The 19454-nt window shown below is 41.5% G+C and overlaps 1 protein-coding gene across 1 annotated transcript in view; it reads right to left on the bottom strand.

Moving 5' to 3' along the window:
* Positions 1-19454, bottom strand: part of LOC145407478 (sodium-coupled monocarboxylate transporter 1-like) — a 65355-nt gene that overhangs the window by 28478 nt on the left and 17423 nt on the right. The window contains exon 6 of the mRNA XM_080278408.1: positions 17232-17450. Within this exon, the coding sequence (XP_080134534.1) occupies positions 17232-17450 (219 nt within the window). The remainder of the gene's footprint in view (positions 1-17231; positions 17451-19454) is intronic.

Below are 19454 nucleotides of genomic sequence, written 5' to 3'. Positions count from 1 at the left end.
CTGTACTCAGGTCAGACTGAGCGAAAGTTCGCTACATTTACACAGACAACTAATTGTTGTGTAGCGTGGTGTATGTAATACACGGTGTAGGTGTGACAGTTGTAGTGTAACTGTACCTATGTGTAAAATGACACAGTACTATTAATAATATGGCGACAATGAAGGCAGAGGAGAAGAGGCGGCAGCGTGTGGCGGACGATCAGCTGGCCCACACAGCAAAACTGCTACACCCATTGCTGTACCTGCAAAATCAATTAAGGTGGAGCATCAAAAGTGTCAATGAGACAAAAATTCTTATTACGTTACAATTACTCTCTCTGCCTAGCAGTCAGTACATGCTACGAAAGGTACGTTCTAGCTGAAAAATACGAGTGACAGCCTAAGCTTCGTACATTCGAGGTCGCCATTAATTTATTAGGTAGATTATTAACCAGGAAACATAGTCCCTGGACGCCGTTGTCTCAAGGACTCGTGTAGTTTACTGGTTAAACTTAACTCTACACTTACGATTAGTGTCGGCAAGTTGAGAATCCTTATGCAAACTCGGGCTCACGTAGCCTCGAACTGCACATGGGTCCTCAACCTGTGCCTTAACCTAGTGCCTATATTAATATCGGGGAGCTGAGAATCCTTGTGCAAACTTGGGGTTCCGTAGCCTCGAGTCGCCTCTGCGGAGTTCTCTACCGAACTTCCCCCTTAACCTACAGTACTTATATTAATATCGGGGAGCTGAGAATCCTTGTGCAAACTCGGGCTTCCGTAGCCTCGAGTCGCCTCTGCGGAGTTCTCTCTCTTCCCTTAACTTACGGTACATAATATGTATGTACAGGCCCTGGACATGATGTGTCCTGTGGGGCCAATGGGCGAGATGTCAGGTCTGCACCCACTTCACCACTACCCTGTCTCTCAACTGTCTCAGAGATTACGGGTGTGGTTATGAACGGCACAGGAAGGACATGTCCCTGATTAGTGGTGTTACTTTGACACACACTGCAGGACCGCACGAAACTATCTATGTCTCGTCCCATCCCTGGCCAGAAAAAGTCAGCTCGGATACGGCCCTGGGTCTTCCTTTTGCCCATGTGACCTGAGGCTGAACAATGACCCCATTGCAACACTGCTAGGCGGTACTTGGCGGGAACGACAAACTGCAGTCGAACCTTGCCCTCGGGTGTTCGTGACTCACGGTAGAGCCGTCCTTTTTGCGAAGGAACTTGGCTCGACCTCCCCGTGAATACTTAATCGCTCGACTCTTTTGTTTGTTCCGCACGGCAGCAAGTGTCGGGTCAGAATGTTGTTCTTGTACAACAAGTTGGCTACACATCAGATCTTGCGGCGATTCAATGATCACTGGGGTGACACAGTCTGGAGCCTCAGCCATGGCTCGTGTTACCGCAGCCGAAGTCTGAGTAGCGTCATGTTCGGTGCAACTATCCTTGACACCGGAAATGTTGCCTATAATGAGGTCAAATAAGGGTTCTGGCATGACAACTGCGAGTGTCGTACCAGTATAAAATGGAGATGCCACCTGGATACGTGCCTCTAGGAACAATCTCACTGATCCATCAATAAGGTTTGCATGGATCTGTCGACCTGTATACTGCTCAGGCCGAACTAGACTCTGCTTGACAGAGCAACCTGAGGAACCATTATCTCTCAGGACCTTCACAGGAATGCCTCCCACAAACCCTGGCTGAACAAGGAAGGTACTGTCACCTGTGGGAGGGCCTGTGGAGGAAGCAGCTAGCCACTCATGAGGCTGCTGAATTGATGCGGCAAACATTGTGCCTTGAGAATTATATACTTGAGGGGTTGTACTCACTGCCTGGGAAGATGGAACATTGGCCATCTGTGGAGGGGGGTTCACTGTCACTGTGGGACTAGTGAACTGTGGGGGAGTACCCGTACTGGTAGGGACGTGACCACAGTGCTGCTGCTGAGGAATGAAGGCTGCGTTCACTTCCTGCCTCTTTTGAGCTGGTGGTGAAAAAGTTTGTCCCGATGGTCGGTTGCGTGGCTGATACTGCTGCTGGTTAGGGTACCTGTTGTACCTCTTCCACTCAGGTTTCTGAGTGTTTTGCCCCTGGTCCTTCCACTGCGGTTTTGGACCTTGGCCATTATTCTGAGAATGGCCTTGTTGCTGGGGTTCAGTCTGAGACGGTTTCCCAGACTTATCAGCTTTTCTGTTCCAGGTGTTTTGCTTACGAGTTTGATACCCGTATGCAGTGAAATACGCGTCAGCCTTTTCTGCCATTTGGCTGGCATCTTTCACCTGGCAGATCTTAAGCTGTGCTATGAGCTCAGCAGGCCACGACCTCTCTAGCTGTGTACGCAGCATAAGGTCAATTATCCCCTCACGCGTGGAAGGAGTTTCATCTTTCTCCATCCACTCACCTAAGTAAGCAGTGAGACGATCGAGGAACTGAACAGCTGTCTCCTTGTCTTGGAGATGAGCTCGCATGAACTGAACTTTGGCGTCGTCTACTGTGAGACCATATGCCTTAATGAGTGCAGCTTTCATCATCTCATACGTGAGATTGTCTCCACGAATTCTGTGGAGAATATCGAGGGCAGGGCCCTCAAATAAACTAAGAAATTGGAGCCGCTTAGCTGCCTCATCCAGTTGATACATGTCTGCCATGTCCTCAAAACGAGCTATTGTACGGCTTGATTCGCTCGCCTTCCTTGTATGAAGGAAGCTTGATGCGTGGGGTCGCCAGGACATGTGCAGGGAGAACGCTCGTGGAGCTTTGACCAACTGCACCAGATGTATCTGAAGCCAAGAAATCTCGCTTGAGCTTCAGCATTTCATATTCGTGTTTTTCGCGTGCTTCTCGCTCGGCACGTTCGTGTTCTCGTTCTCTGTCTCGTTGTTCACGCTCGTATTCGCGTTGTTCTCGCTCTTGTACTAGCTCGAGTTTGCGTTGTTTTTGCTCATGTTCGCGTTGTTGTCGCTCTTGTTCTAACTCGAGCTCGCATTGTTTTTGTTCGTGTTCGTGCTGTTGTCGCTCGTATTCGCGCTGTTCTCGCACGTGTTTGCGTTGGATTCTACGCTCTTCACGAGCATCTTTCTCACGTTCCTGCTCATAATTAAACCGTGAGAGGACGTAGGTTTGTATTTTTTCTGGGTCAGTGAGGCCCATTTCTTTAGCTTCTTGTACATAGACACTGGCTGCCATGGCACTAATTTACTAAGCAAACCGAAACTGAGTACTGACTGCTTCGCAAACGAATGCTAATAACACAAGTAAAGAATACAGACACAAGCTAGTGGTGACCAGTCTTATCTAGTTAACTGGAAAAGAATAAAGCAAAAATGTAAATGACTGGGAAGACTCAATAATTAACGCAATGGGTACGGCGACTTCCCAGGAGCGAATAAAATCGTCTGGCGTTACCAAGAATAAAGTACTAGAGTTAAGTACTCTATGGATTAATAAAGAAAAATTCACTTGCTAAATTAACGGTAACCACCAGTAAACTTGTGCCTATAAACTTTAATGATAAATACCTAAATATGAACGAGTGAGTATTATCTCGTGAATAGCTTTAGAGCTAGGAGTTAATATCCTGGAATGAGGTCGCCAATTGTCACGGGGTTTTTAAAATATATGAAATTTATTAAAGGATAATATTCAATAATATTGAAGAGCAGGGACAATGATTGTCTTGCTAAATCAAGCAAGTCGAACAGGGCAGTACTCCCGAGGTTGTTGGCAAGCTGGTGATGGGGAGAGCTGGAGCTCCCGTTTCACCAGCCCTCAGGACTTGATCCTGACCATCTCCCTTTTCTGAACATTTTCAGTGCATTCATTTACACAGAGAGTAGGCCAGCATGCTCTCATAATACCTCTACCTTCAACTGTCTACACCACACTACATGCGCATAACATATCACACCTTCTGTTCACATCTATAGTAATGGCCGCTGCAATCTTACAATCAAATGAGGTGGTACCTCGGATTGCCACCACCGGCAGGGTAGGGCTGGAGGCACAGGGTCCTCCCGGTCGCCATCAAGCGACTGTGCCAGCAGCGACTGTTGCTATTTCCGGGAATGCTCGTCGGCGAAGAGGTGACGGTGCGGCTTTATTCTTTACCAACATCCGCGGCCTATACACAAATTTAAACTCAGTTCATTTTTTCCTTCAGTCCATATCCCCTTTAGCCCTTTTCCTCACAGAACCACAAATCTCACCCTCTACCGATATATCTCCATTTTGTTTTCCCGGTTACCATCTCCTTACAAACTTTCGAAACAAGGGCGGCACCTGTTGTTATATCAAATCCCAATATGCAGTTGATACTATTTTAAACTTCACTTCATCCAGTTTTGATTACTCATTATATAAATTAAATTGCCAAAACATTACCAAATATATCTGTGTAGTTTATCGTTCCCCCAATGCTTCTTCGGAACCCAGTGTATTTGATTCCATATCAACTCATTTGAGTAACCTTGACCTTGCCCTTGACAATGAAATTACCATTTTGGGTGATTTTAACATACACAATGTTGAATGGTTATTGCATTCTGCCCGGACTGACGAGGCTGGTCTAGAAGGCGAGCTGTTTGCGGAATCGTTTAATCTCACCCAGTTGGTAAAGCAACCAACCAGAATACCTGAAAATCCTGACCATAATGCCCATCTCTTGGATTTATTTCTTGACAAATAATCCAGATCAATACAGGATAGAGGTACTGTCACCACTTGGATCCTCTGACCACAATCTCATCAAAGCCTCATTAGTTAACCCTCCTACACCTCCCCATTCCGAACCTGTCAGGGTGACCCGATGGCACTTTGGCAGGGCAGACTGGGATGGATTTAGAAATTATCTTGCTGATGTTCCATGGCAGTCTTTCTTCTCTAGTGATCCCAATTCTACCCAGTCCCACATTTGTGACTTAATACTAGCTGGTATGGATTTATTCATACCAAGTCAACAATTCACTAAAAGATCAAACTCTCCAAAATGGTTTGATGGCAATTGTGCCAGAGCAACAGCCCAAAAGTCATTAGCATATAACTCTTACTTAAAATCAAAAACACCTGAATCACTCTCCCAATTTAAAATTGCTAGAAATCATGCAAAAGCTGTATTAAATCTATCTAAATCAAACTTTCTTCAAAAGCAAGCATCAAAACTACTTAACAACCCTATTGACAATAGAATATTCTGGTCAACTCTTAATTCTTTCAATAATAACTTTAACAAGTCATCTTCCATTCCCCCACTAAAATCTTCAGATGGCAATATTACAAGTGACCCACGTGGGAAAGCAGATATCTTTGCTAGTACCTTTGCAAGAAACTCTACCATAGATGATACCAGCCAGAATGTCTCAGTATTGGAACTTGATTCTCCCGAAATTGCCCCACTTAAAATACAGACAAGATTTGTAAAATCCATCCTAGACAATTTACCTACCAACAAAGCTCCAGGTCCAGATGGAATTCCGCCAATTGTTTAGAAAAAGTGTTCCCCTGAACTTGCCTCTGTCCTAGCTAAATTATTCAGACTATGCATACGTACTTCTTTATTCCCAAATTCATGGAAAGAAGCCAATATCCACCCAGTTCCGAAGAAAGGAAATTCGTCTGACCCCTCCAATTACAGACCAATAGCTATCACATCTTCTCTTGGTAAGGTATTTGAAACTTTAATTAATAAGCATATTGTTAAACATCTTGAATCCAACAACTTAATTAATGATAGACAATACGGTTTTCGCCACGAAAGATCCACCATTGACATACTCAATCTCCTAACTCATACCATCCATCAATCAATTGATCTACATGGAGAAACTCATGCAGTAGCTCTTGATATCTCTAAAGCTTTCGACAGAGTATGGCACCGTTCCCTGCTGTCCAAACTCCCTTGCTATGGACTAACGTCTTTTGTTCCTTTGATTTCTTCTTATCTTAGTGACAGGAAAATAAGAGTAAAAGTAGATGATGTATATTCGAATTTCCACTCAATTAACGCCGGCGTGCCACAGGGATCAGTTCTGGCGCCAACCCTATTTCTGGTTCATATTAATGATCTCTTATCTGTCACTCACAATCCCATTCACTCATATGCAGATGACTCAACACTATATAGTTCATTCACACTCAGACATCCATTTACAAAGTCTAATATCTCTACTTCTCAACTCAGTACAGCCATCTCCATAAATCAAGATCTATCTGCAATCAGTGAATGGGGACAAAACAACCTTGTCTCTTTTAATGCTAGTAAAACTAAATATATACAGTTTACTAATAGACAGATATTGCCAGATTCGTACATTATCTTCAGTGCTACTAATATTCCCATCTCCAAAAGTATTGAAATTCTTGGTGTCTCACTTAACAGTGCCCTCAGCTGGACCTCTCATGTCAGATCACTTGCTAAAACCGCCTCAAAGAAACTTGGATTATTGTACAGAGTCCGTAGCTTCTTCGCCGATGAGCAGTTATAAGAGTCATGTGCGCTCTCAGCTTGAATATTGCTCACCCTTGTGGAATGGTTGTGGAGAGGTTGCATTAAGACAACTAGACAAAATTCAGAATAAAGCTGTTAGAATCTTTAACAACCCTGCCATTACATATAAACTACCTTCCCTGCAAGTAAGAAGGAATGTTGCCTCCCTTGCATTATTTTACAGATATTTTTTTGGCAAATGCTCAGACGAAGTTGCGTCCATGGTGCCACCTCTCCATGCCTTCCCTCGTGCTACACGGGCATCTGGTAGTGCTCATGACTGGAATGTCACTCAACCATATTGCAGAACTTCTGCCTATCAGAATTCTTTCATTCCCCGAACTGCATCTCTCTGGAACTCGCTTCCCCAGAGTTGTTTTCCTCCAAATTTCAACCTACAACTGTTCAAGTCTAACTGTTACAGATATTTTGTGAACAGAGGACACCAGTAATCTGGTGTATGGATAATTTTTTTTTCTCCATTTGTTTTTCCTTCCTCCGTTCTGTTATTAAAAAAAAAAAAAAAAAAAAAATGATTACTTCATGCTGGCTTGCTTCGCACGATTCTCTAAGAACGAGAATTTATAAACTTTCTCAACAGTACACAGCAGAGACCAATTACTCAATTGCTGTTTATTAGTACTGTTAGCCTCTGGAGAAAGTTACTTCACCCCTGACAATAAATAACTAATACTATTAATAATATCAGGTTCTTGCTGATGCTTAACTCCTAGAATGCACAACAGATTTTAAGCTTAATTCAACAAGACTGGCTTAAGTACCAGTTATGAATGGCAAACGTTTATGCAAGCTAGGAGCTATAAGGGAATAAGCTTAATTATGGAGAAATGAAACATGAGTTTACATTACATTAAGCTCAAGAAAAAGAACTGTTAAATTTATTGATTACAAAATAAATTTAACGTTACATTTCAAAATCAAATTAATGAGATCGCACTCACTCACTCACTCAAGAGCTAAATTCTTACGCCTAAAAAAAAACATGCGGCGCAGCCGGCCAGCATGTAAGGAAACAGCACACTTAACTAACTCTTAAGTCTCGGAAAACGAAAAGAAAATACTGGTCAATGAATGCAGTGTATCACCAATGAAGGGTGGGAGCCTGGAGAACTGTAGTCTAGCGGAGCCTGGGTGCTAGCTGACCTCTCACTGCTGGAGCACAGAACCTCACTCCGTCACGGCAGACACTTGACTGACTATTCAAACGATGCATGTTGTAGAACGCACAGGCCAGCCCAGAAGCGTGGCCAACGGTTTAGGCAAGCAGGGGCGAACAATAGAGAAACAATAATATCGCTCAGTAGAGCACTCAATGACGTGCATTAGATCGGTCACTTTTGAAACAGTGACGAATATTTTGAAAAGTATACCACCGAAATGGAGAGAGAAACGGTTAAATGAGCGACACACAGTGAGTTTTCCACTAATAGTTCGTGGTTTCTCACAAAAGGAAAATGTTGCGAATTTGATTCGTGACAAATAGGTCAGTGACTAACCTCACCCCTGTATCTCCTGAGGCCTTCAACATTTCGGCAGTCAACCCAGACACACCTGCTGCCATCCCCACCTTCATCCTGCCTATTGCCTCACTCACACTAGCAGCATCACTCAAAGGCCAAGGGCCAAACACTGGATCTGCTGTCTCCAAACCTTCCCTGTCCCAGTCAAACTCCTCATTCAACAACCGGCTATAATAGTCTCTCCATGCATCTTTAATATTCTCACTGTTCACCACTATCCTTCCTTCATCATTCTTCACACACTGCTCACCTATAATATCCCGATTATCCCTCTTCATCTGATTTGCCACGTTAAATATCATATTTTTCCTTTCCCCATGATTCAGGTTATCAAGTAAAAGTCTCTGTGACTCAGACTTCGCCCTGTATACCTCTCTTCTATCCCTACACTTGGCAGCCAAGTATTCCTCCTTGCTACCACCCTTCTTCCATTCCCGGAAAAGCCTTCTTTTCTCTTTAACTGGAGCTTCTACACCCTCATCCCCCCACCAAGTTACTTTATGTCTTGGTGGTCCTCTTGTCCAACCGCATGTTACATCAGTAACTCTCAAGAGATTGTTCTTGAGGGCTCTGTACTGTTCATTAACGCCTCTGTCTATGGCTCCCTGTTCAGCCACCACTCTCCTCATCTCGCTAAAGAAGGCATCCCTTACTACTTCCAACTTGTCAATTAGAATTTTGTGATCTAATGAGTCAAAAGCTTTCGATAAGTCAAAAAATACCCCAACTACATAAGAACTTATAAACATTGTTAACAAACTGTAATATTGCAGATTCTGTTGATTGACCTGTACGAAACCCATGTTGGTATTCAGATAGTAGGTTATTTTCCTCAAGGTATTGTATTAATCTAACAGCAATTACTTTTTCAAATATTTTACTGAAAGCTTGTAGTATAGAGAGTGGGCAATAATTATTAATATCACTTCTGCTACCTATCTTATATGTAGGAATAACTTTGGCCTTTTTTAAGTGATCAGGAAACATACCTGTTTTCAATGTAAGGTTGATTATATGAGTCAAAGGTTTAGATATTACATCTGATGTATATTTTAAACCTTTGGGGGATATATCATCATAACCTGGAGCAGCAGACTTTAAAGCATTCAGGTAATTTTCAACTTCAGTCTGTTCTGCTGGAGATAAGTATATTGAAAAATCAGGAGAGTTATTTAAGTACCTGTTATGGTTGTTTTCCATCCCAGCTGATTCTATGTTAGAGATTTTTAAAAAATGTTCATTAAATAAGGTAGAGGTGTCAAAGCAAGGAGGTTTTAATTCAACAGAGTGCAAAGAGGTTAAGTTGTTCTACCAAGTATTGAATTTATAGTTTTCCACTGGGATTTAGGATTTCCTTGACTTTCTTTCAGTAAATCTTTGTAATACTTATTCTTTGCCTCTCTTAAAGTTGATGTCAGTTTGTTTCTGTATTGTCGATATTTTTCACCATAGGTCAGTGACCATTTTTTTGCCAGTCTCTCTAATTTATTTATTTCTTTAATGCTGTTTTTTAAAGCCGTTGTTATATATGGACTAATTTCACATTTCCTATTTACACGAACCATTCTTAATGGAAAATGTTTTTGATATAATGTATTATATATAATATAAAATATGCTATATGAGTTATTGGGACAGATTGATGTTAATACATTATTCCAATTTACATGGACAAGGTCATATTTGAAGCGCTCTAGTGCAACAGATGTTATCATTCTCTTATTAATAGAATAAGTAACATTAGGTGTTCCATGAATATATTTAAACTGAGAGATTATTGGGAAGTGATGAGTAATGTCTGTTTGTATTATATTGTTACCAATATTTAATTCCACTTGTGTTGTCCAAATGTGATCTATAAGTGTGGCCGACATGTCAGTTACTCTTGTCGGCTTTGTTATTACGGGAAATAAAGAAAAAGAATTCATCAAATTGATAAACTCAGAAACAGAGTTGTCATTACTCTTCAACAAATCCAAATTAAAATCCTCTAATATGTAAATCCCTTGGTATTGTTTATCATGGGCTACAGAAAGAATTTCTGACATTTAATTTAAAAAGCTATTAACATTACCACTTGGAGGCCTATAGATACATATGAATTACAACTTTTTTATTCATAATAACAGTTTCAACACCTATACTTTTTATTCATAATAACAGTTTCAACACCTATACATTCTATAAAAGACTCCATTAATGAGAATTCTTTCTGTACTAACGAGAGATAGTCAGTTGAAATATATATTGCTACACCTCCACCATACTTATTTCTAGAGTTTGTAAACATATTGTACCCTGGTAGTTCATAGAGTGGAGCAAGATGTGGGTCAAACCTTATTTCTGTAAAACCAAGAATATTTATTGCTTTACATTCATTATATAAGACAGTGTCAGTAAAGTATTGAAGGTTTTTTGGAACTGATCGTATATTCATACTTGATATTGTAAAAGTATTGTTATTACTAGGCAGGTCTAGGTCGTGAATGTAGATATATTTTTATTTTGGAATATTTAGGTGTCTTAGGTGGGTGTATAATTTACTGATATCTAAGTCACTGTTATATTTATCTTCATGTATAATAAAGGGATCGAATTCCAAGTTATGAGAATCGTTGATGCAGACTACTAAACTTGGATTATTTAGAATAGTATATAATTCTTCATCACTTGCATTGGCAAAAGGTAATTCTTCAGCAAAACCTATTTCAATAAATTCTGTGGATATAAACTAACCAAAATTTTCAGTTAGAGCTGTAACTTATCTATTTCCTCTTGCGTTTTCTGATGTTCCTTTGCTGCCGCTGTTTAGCGCCGCCAGCCTCTGCCAGGTCACCAGCAGTTTCACTGGAGACCTTCTCACCAGCCCCTCCTGGAGCCGCGGCAGCAGTGGCACCATTTGAGTCTTTAGGTATTGTGTGTGAAGAATCAGCAGTCAAAGCTATCACACTATCGACACCATCAGACGCAACGTCGACAGTACCTGCTGCAGCTGCTCCCTCACCTCCAGTGCTCAAAGTTATCCCTGAAGGTGTTCCGCTGTCAGGTACCCGAACATTTCCCACCGTCACAGAACCACCAAAACTGGTCTCCGACTCTGTCAAGTTACCCCCACTGCCAGAGGTAAAGCAACCTGCCCCTCTCACTGATAATGATCGTTGACCACTTTTCTCCTTTATTATTAATTTGGTATACTTAAAGAAGGCCATTTTTCCTTCTTGTCTTGCTTGGCTCAGCAGGTGGATCTGGTTCTTCTTTATTTCCTGGGATGCCGAACAAAGGTCCTCATTAATGTATATTCCTGTACCCTTGAGTTTCCTGGCATTTCTCATCACTTCTTCACGATCCCCAAAAGTGCTGAATCGTACAACAACTGTTCGAGGAAGGGAGTGATCAAATGGTCCTACTCGGTGTGCACGTTCTAGATTCATTGGAGGTAGCTGAAGCTTCTCTTCCAATAGCTTCATTACCGTTGCGGATGTTTGTTCCCAAGTTTCACAAGGCTGTTCTTGAATCCCAGTGATTCGTAAGTTGTTACGTCAACTGAAGTCTTCTTGGTAGCTTAGACGTCTTTCCAGTTCATCAATTCTTGTTTTTAAACCTTCAATTATAGTTTTCTTTTCATTGTCTGACTTCCGAGGTGATTTTATTTCACCTTTATAATCTAACACTTCGGCCTGGGTGACCTCCAAATTCTTGATCAGGTCAGCAATTGTTCCTTCCATTGTCTGAATTCTGGACTTCAGTTGTTCAACGATAATATCCATAGCTGTCCGAAATGTCCGGTCTTGTGCTTCAAAGAGCACTTTGATAGCGTCAAGATCCATTGCCGTTGTTTTAAGGAGATTCACACTTCTCAGCACTTCAATATATTGCTTCTAAAGTGTGAGGAAAAGCCAAGATCTTGGAAAACACTTGCCAGGCTAAAGGTAGAGGAGCACCCTAGAGGCATGTCCGCTCGCAACCACGCCAGGAGTTGGTGTCACGTGAGAGGGCTTCAAGTACCATGATAAACAACAAGAGGCTCAAGACTGACCCCTGATGCACACCAGCATTCATGGAAAACTCATCACTCAAATCTCCATTCACCCTTACCTGGGTGAGAGCACCCACATAATGGCCACAACCACCCTAACCAGCCACTCCTCCATCCCAAGCTTTCTCATTGCCCACTTCACCACCTCCCTAGGGACTCTGTCAGAGGCCTTTTCCAAATCAACAAAAACAAAGTACAGTTCCCTTTTCTTTACTATATATTTTCCTGATGCTGTCGAACAATGAATATAGCATCAGTGGTCCCTTTGCCTGGCATAAACCCAAGCTGCATCTCATCAATAGTCACTCTTTCTCTAATCATACCTTCTAGAACTCTCTCCATTACCTTCATTATTTGGTGTAAAAGCTTTATGCCTCCATAATTTCCTTTTTCCAGGGCATCACCCTTCCCCTTGTACACATCTCTATGAAGGAAAAAAATAAGAAGGGAAAGACCCAGTTTTAATGTGTATATTGCAGAGTGACACAAATGATGCTTCACTAAACTCATGTGGCAGTATCTTATGTGTTTTGGGGATGGCTCAGTCTGCTAGTATGTGCGCGGATGATGGAATATGCGTATGAAATAAATATGCGATGCAGGGTAGATACTGGTAACACTGAGTGATGATAAAGGATGTAAGAGTGATGATAAATGATGTGAGAGTGATGATAATGGATGTGTGAGTGATGATAAAGGATGTGAGAGTGATGATAAAGGATGTGTGAGTGATTATGGATGTGCGTGATGACAAAGGATGTGTGAGTGATGATACAGAATGTGAGAGTGATGATAAAGGATAGTGTTGATGGATGTCAGAGAGAAGATGAAGGATGTGAGAGTGATGATAAAGGATGTGGATGAAAGTGATGATAAAGGATAGTGTTGATGGATGTCAGAGAGAAGATAAAGGATGTGAGAGTGAGGATAAAGGATGTGGATGAAAGTGATGATAAAGGACAGTGTTGACGGATGTGAGTGATGATAAAGGATGTGGATGAAAGTGATGATAAAGGATAATGATGACGGATGTGAGTGATGATAAAGGATGTGAGCAGTGGCGTACCTGGGGGGGGGGGCATGCGGCCATGGCTCCCCCTTTTGTAAATTATCTATCTATCTATCTATATTTATGAGTAGTAGGGGTAGGCAGCCCCGCCCAGGGAAGTACTACCGCCAAGGTTATGGGAGACTCAAGGAATAGCCTGGATTCCATTTTCTCTCCTAGGGCTTGGTAGCTGGTTACACATCTTTCTGCCTCACACACCGGAGGGTATCAGGCTGCCCTCTTACACAACACACACATCCACATTATATTACATTACCTTAAACCAGCTATCCTCTCCCCAAAAAATACCGATCTTGTCATTACATATCATACCCATTCCACAACACATCCCTGTTCTCCCCCCCATGAAAAGAACCATGGCTGCTGCTATACTGGGGATCAGTGCGGTGGTTTCTCGGGTGACCACCACCGGCAGGGCTGGGTTGTCTGCACAGGGCCCTCCCGGTCGTCATCAAGCGACTGTGCCACCTCCAGTGTTGCGGCGCCCTGAATCTGTTCATCAGTGCAGGAAAATTTTCTTTTGCAATATTAGGGGACTTCACTCCAACATCAACTCTGTTCAAAATTTCCTCCAGTTTGAATCTTCTGATCTGCTATTTCTGACAGAGACACAAGTAAGCTCCACCTCTGATTCAGCTAGATTTAATTTTCCTGGTTCTATCTTGATTCAAAATTTCAGACCCAAAGGAGGCGTATGTTGCCTTGCTAAATCAGAAATTGCCCTGGAGGAGATTACTAAATTTAATTGTCCTTTTTTCGACTATTCCATATACAAATTAAATTCTTTTGGTAAAACTAAGTATTTCTGTTGTGTTTATCGTTCCCCTAATGCCCCTTCAGAGCCGAGTTTATTTGACTCTCTGTCTTCACAACTAAGTGTCCTCAGTATTAATACTGCATCAGAAATTACTATTTTGGGTGATTTTAATGTCCATAATGTCGAATGGCTCACTTATTCACCCAGAACTGATGACTCTGATCTTGAATGTGAGCTATTTGCAGACTCATTTAATCTCACCCAGTTAGTCAGTCAACCCACCCATGTACCAGACAACCCCGATCAAAATCCCCACCTATAGGACTTGTTTCTAACAACCAATTCAGATAATTATAATGTCGAAGTGAAGTCCCCCCTCGGATCCTCGGATCATTGTCTGATTCAAGCCACCAGTTTCACACCTACCACACCCTCCTGCTCTGAACCTGTCGTGATGACTAAATGGCACTACGATGGGGCAGACTGAGAGGGACTTCAAAATTTTCTCATGGATGTTCCTTGGACCTCCTTTTTCTCCCATGATGCAAATTCCACATTGGGCCACATACAGGATTTCATTAAAGTTGGCATGGAAACATTCATCCCATCATAGTTACAGAAAAAGATGTAATTCTCCTAAATGGTTTGACCACAATTGTGCTAGAGTAACAGAACATAAAACAATAGCCTATAACACTTATACAAGGACCAAGACCAAAGAAGCCTTTAACTATTACAATGAATATAGCATCAGTGAAACCATGCCAAAACTATTATCGATCTTTCTAAATAAAACTTTCTACATAGACAAGCAAACAAACTACTAAACAATCCAAATGATAAAATATTCTGGTCAACCCTTAATTCATTCAAAAGTAACTTCACTACCACCTCTTCCATTCCACCGTTACAGTCCCCCAATGGGAATCTAGTAAGTGACCCACGCGGAAAAGCCAACCTTCTTGTTGACATTTTTTCAACAAACTCAACCCTAAATTCAGAAAATCATAACATTCCTATACTTGATTTTGATTCCCCTCAAATACCTCCTTTCATGATTCACACCAGACACGTACAAGCCATATTACAGAATCTATCAGCAGACAAAGCCACTGGTCCAGATGAAATTCCTTCAATAGTACTTAAAAATTGCTCCTCAGTGTTGGCTCCTGTATTAGCAAAATTTTTCTACTTATGCATCCGTACCTCAATTTTTCCAAACCCTTGGAAAGAAGCAAATATCCATCCTGTTCCTAAAAAGGGGGCAACTTCTGATCCATCAAACTATAGACCAATTGCAATAACATCCGTTCTCGGTAAAGTTTTTGAGACACTAATTAACAAACACATAGTCAAGCATCTAGAAATCAATAAATTGATCAATGATGGGCAGTATGGATTTAGACAGGAACGTTCAACTGTAGATATTCTTTGCCTTCTTACCCATCAGATTAACAAAACAATAGACCAACATGGTGAAGCACACACAGTAGCACTTGATATTTCAAAAGCATTTGACAGAGTGTGGCACCAGGCCTTATTGTCTAAGATGTCACACTATGGCCTTGCATCACTGGTTCCTCTAATTTCTTCTTACCTTCATAGTAGAAAAATACGGGTCATGGTAGATGGTATTTATTCTCAGTTTCATTCCGTAAATGCTGGCGTACCTCAGGGATCAGTTTTGGTGCCAACCTTCTTTCTCATTCATATAAATGACCTCCTATCTGTCACGCACAACCCAATACACTCTTATGCTGATGACTCAACCCTTCATAGTTCTTTCACATATAGTGCCTCCTTTACACAACTTGATATTATAAATTCCCATATAAACACAGCAATTTCTCTGAACCAGGACCTTTCTAGAATAAATCAATGAGGACAAAAAAATCTGGTCTCATTTAATGCTCAGAAAACTAAATACATTAATTTCTCCAATAGAAAGAATCCCTCAGACTCTCATATAATTTTAAATGATGTCAGTATTCCCATATCCACTACAATTGATATCCTAGGTGTTACTCTAAACCCCAACCTAAGCTGGACAGCTTATGTTTAATTCCTTGCTAAAAATGCTTCTAAAAAACTGGGACTTATGTACAGAGTTCGTGAGTTCTTCACTGACGAGCAGATGGCCACAATATACAAAAGTCATGTGAGTTCTCAGATCGAATACTGTTCACCACTGTGGAGTGGATGTGGAGCGGTTGCATTGAGGCAGTTAGACAAAATTCAAAATAAAGCCATTAGATTAATCAATAATCCTGCCATAACGCAGGACCTTCCTCCGTTATCAGTACATAGAGATGTTGCTTCTTTAACACTATTTTATCGATATTTTTACCGTAAGTGCTCTAACGAACTGGCTTCAATTGTGCCTCCCCTTCACATTTTCTTCCGAAATACTCGGGCAGCTGGGAGCGCCCATGAACTCACACTCTCTCCCCCACAATGCAGAACCTCTGCTTGTCAACATTCATTTGTCCCTGGAACTACTGCTCTCTGGAATTTACTTCCTGGGAGTTGCTTCCCACATACATTTAATCCTCTCAATTTTAAATCCAATTGTTATAAGTATTTTATGAATGGAGGATGCCTTTAGGCACATGGGCTTATTTTTTTCCTTTGTTTTTCCTTCCTCCATTCATTATCAAAAAAATAAATAAATTATATATATATATATATATATATATATATATATATATATATATATATATATATATATATATATATATATATAATTAGTTATTAGTTTATTACAGTTGTAAAGTTGTTTCATAGAAATATGAGCATTTGAATTTTAGTAATATAAGGTTATTGGAGAGACTGAATCATGGTCAGTGGCACAGAGTACTGAAAAATGACTTTGGAATATACTATATTTATGTCGTTTACCCATTCCGTATGGCCTGAAAGTGATCATAAAATTGGCCAAAATGCAAAATTTTCTGGGGAGGGGGGCCTTCAAGCACCCCCCCCAACCCCCCTAGCTGTAGGGACTCGCTGTGCTCGCCAAAGTCATGGGCTGCGCCGTAAAGAAGATAAAAAAAAAAAAAAAAAAGGTCCTCCCTTTTCAACTTTCTGGGTACGCCACTGGATGTGAGAGTGATGTTAAAGGAAGTGAAAGTGATGATGGATGTGAGTGATGATACAGGATGTGAGAGTGATGATAAAGGATAGCGATGATAAAAGATGTGAGTGATGCTAATGGATAGTGATGATGGATGTGAGTGATGATAAAGGATGTGGGTGATGATAAAGGATAGTGATGATGGATGTGAGTGATGATAAAGGATGTGGGTGATGATAATGGCTGCTGATAAGAAAAGGAAGAACCACTACGTCACCCACCTAAGGACGCCGCCATAGACAGCTGCCACAAAGACCCCAGGAACGCCAGTGAGGTGACCCAACTTCTGCATGACCAGGTAAGGGATCACCTGGTCGGGTTTCTGTATCCTGCCTGATGCCAAGGGATCGCAGTCTCTGAAGGCAGCATAGGCAACCAGGCCGGAGAAGTAGAACAGACCCCACAGCAGCCACATACCCACGGCAAAAGAGATGACCAACCTGTGGGAAAAACACGTAAATTAAGGATTAAATGGTACCAGCAGATACCTTTTAACAACCACACACCCACAGCAAAAGCGACGACCAACATGTGGTAAAAACGTAAAAATTTACTAACAGAGAAGTACAACAGACCCCACAACAGCCACACACCCAGAGCAAGAGATGACCAACCTGTAGTAAAAACAAGAGGCTTACGAGGTCCATATAAATTAAGCATTGGTGAAGTACCCTGTAGTGAGTTGAAACACTGATCTTCTGAGCACTGCAAATGATAGTTCGTGTTTAGTGTTGGGACGATACATGGATTAAGCAGTGTTATGCTGGGCCAGTATTTGTACAGTTTATGTGAATTCTGTGTTTTCAGCCCTTTCCTTAACCCTTACACCGCGGGCTAGTTTCCCAATGTTTTGCGTGTCCCACGGGGTTATTTGGGGTCCAACAGACTCTCAAAAAATATTTGCCAAAAATCAGTTATTAGTCCTAGAATATTAAAATTACATATACATATGGCACATACCTTCAGCTTTCTCCTAGGATGTTTGTTGAGCCTTCGTCTATTACCGTAGGACTTGTGTAGACCTCTGAAGTTGGGTAACGAAGTCTCCACTTTACACTTCCCGACAACCCATAATATGATTACCACAGCCAGATATTATCACTATAAACACTATTCTATGATTATCAAGTAGTTTGGGATCCACACTCCAAAAAAAAACCACTGTGAAAGTAATGAAAATTACGAGCTCGTATGACCTTCCCACTTGCACTAGTTCGCTGTTGGTATTCTGTCATTTATTATTCATAAAACCCCTCACACTTTATATTTCTATTACTATATAACACTTATATATATCTGGAGTCTTTATCCATAAGTTTCCTTCGGTAGTATTAGTTTATTGTCACTGAAGTCATTCAACTTTTCATTCTGTAAAATACGTAGAGAGCCACGGATTCACTTTCACTGTTATAACCTCAAGTATTTGTACTCATATTCTTATATTACTAATTACTTACATTTCTATTTACATTTTCTATTGTATTTTCAATATTTACACTCCTATTTTACTTACACTATGTTATTCGCTGTCACTTTCAGTATCATAAAACTATATTACACTGTTCAGTCATATGTACTGTACATCCATTGCTTTCACTTGCTATTTACACATTATTTACACATTATTTTCACATTATTTTCCTTTCCCACTTGCACTTTTAGAACTGCTTCTGGCTGTGGTAATCAATGAAGCAGGTAACACAGAGGGGAACCTGGCACTCAGCGCACTGCCAAGAGGTGCGTTTGTGCTCAGGTGTGCATCGGGTGGTATGTGCACACACCTGGCACCTGCGGATCATAGCCTTCCTCTTGCCTGTGGCAGGCATTTGCACCAGTCTGTGCCGATCCATGTACGCCCTCTGCTCAAGTCTGTCGGGAAGTGTTACTGGAAGGCGCCTTGGAGTTGCTGCTGTCACCCTACCATATCTTTCAAGCAGCTGCTGAACACAAGTCCTGGCGAACAACCTCAGGGAGAAGGACTTGGGTGGCTTGACCTTCATCTTGTACAGGATGAAGGCGTTCAGCATCGTCATGTCTATGAGATGCAGAAAAACTTTCCTGTACCACCTGGTATTCTTCCTGAGGCAGTCGATCTCTCCAGTCATCATGTCGGACTTGTCCACCAGCCGCATGTTGATATTGTAGTCTAAGACAGCATCAGGTTTCCTCACAGGTTCGCCTGTCCTACGGTCGACCTTCCCAATGTCTGTCATTTCCCCCTTATGTACGGTGGTGAGCATGTGCACGACCCTCTTGTCAAGCCACCGTATTGCCAGCATCTCAGACTTGCGTAGGTGCACGTCTCCTCGCTGCAAGGTTCCTGCCTTTGGGAATTTAGGGAAGTGGGCACGATTACTCTTGACAGTGCCGCAGGAGCCGATGCAATGCTCTGAAAGGTATTTGGCAAGTTTCTGTGCTGATTAATAGTTGTCTATATACAGCAC

This window comes from Coenobita brevimanus, chromosome 73, assembly GCF_032717465.1.
Source record: "Coenobita brevimanus isolate Jiangsu-jjx chromosome 73, ASM3271746v2, whole genome shotgun sequence".
Taxonomy (NCBI): domain Eukaryota; kingdom Metazoa; phylum Arthropoda; class Malacostraca; order Decapoda; family Coenobitidae; genus Coenobita; species Coenobita brevimanus.
This window is presented reverse-complemented; position numbering and strand designations above follow the sequence as displayed.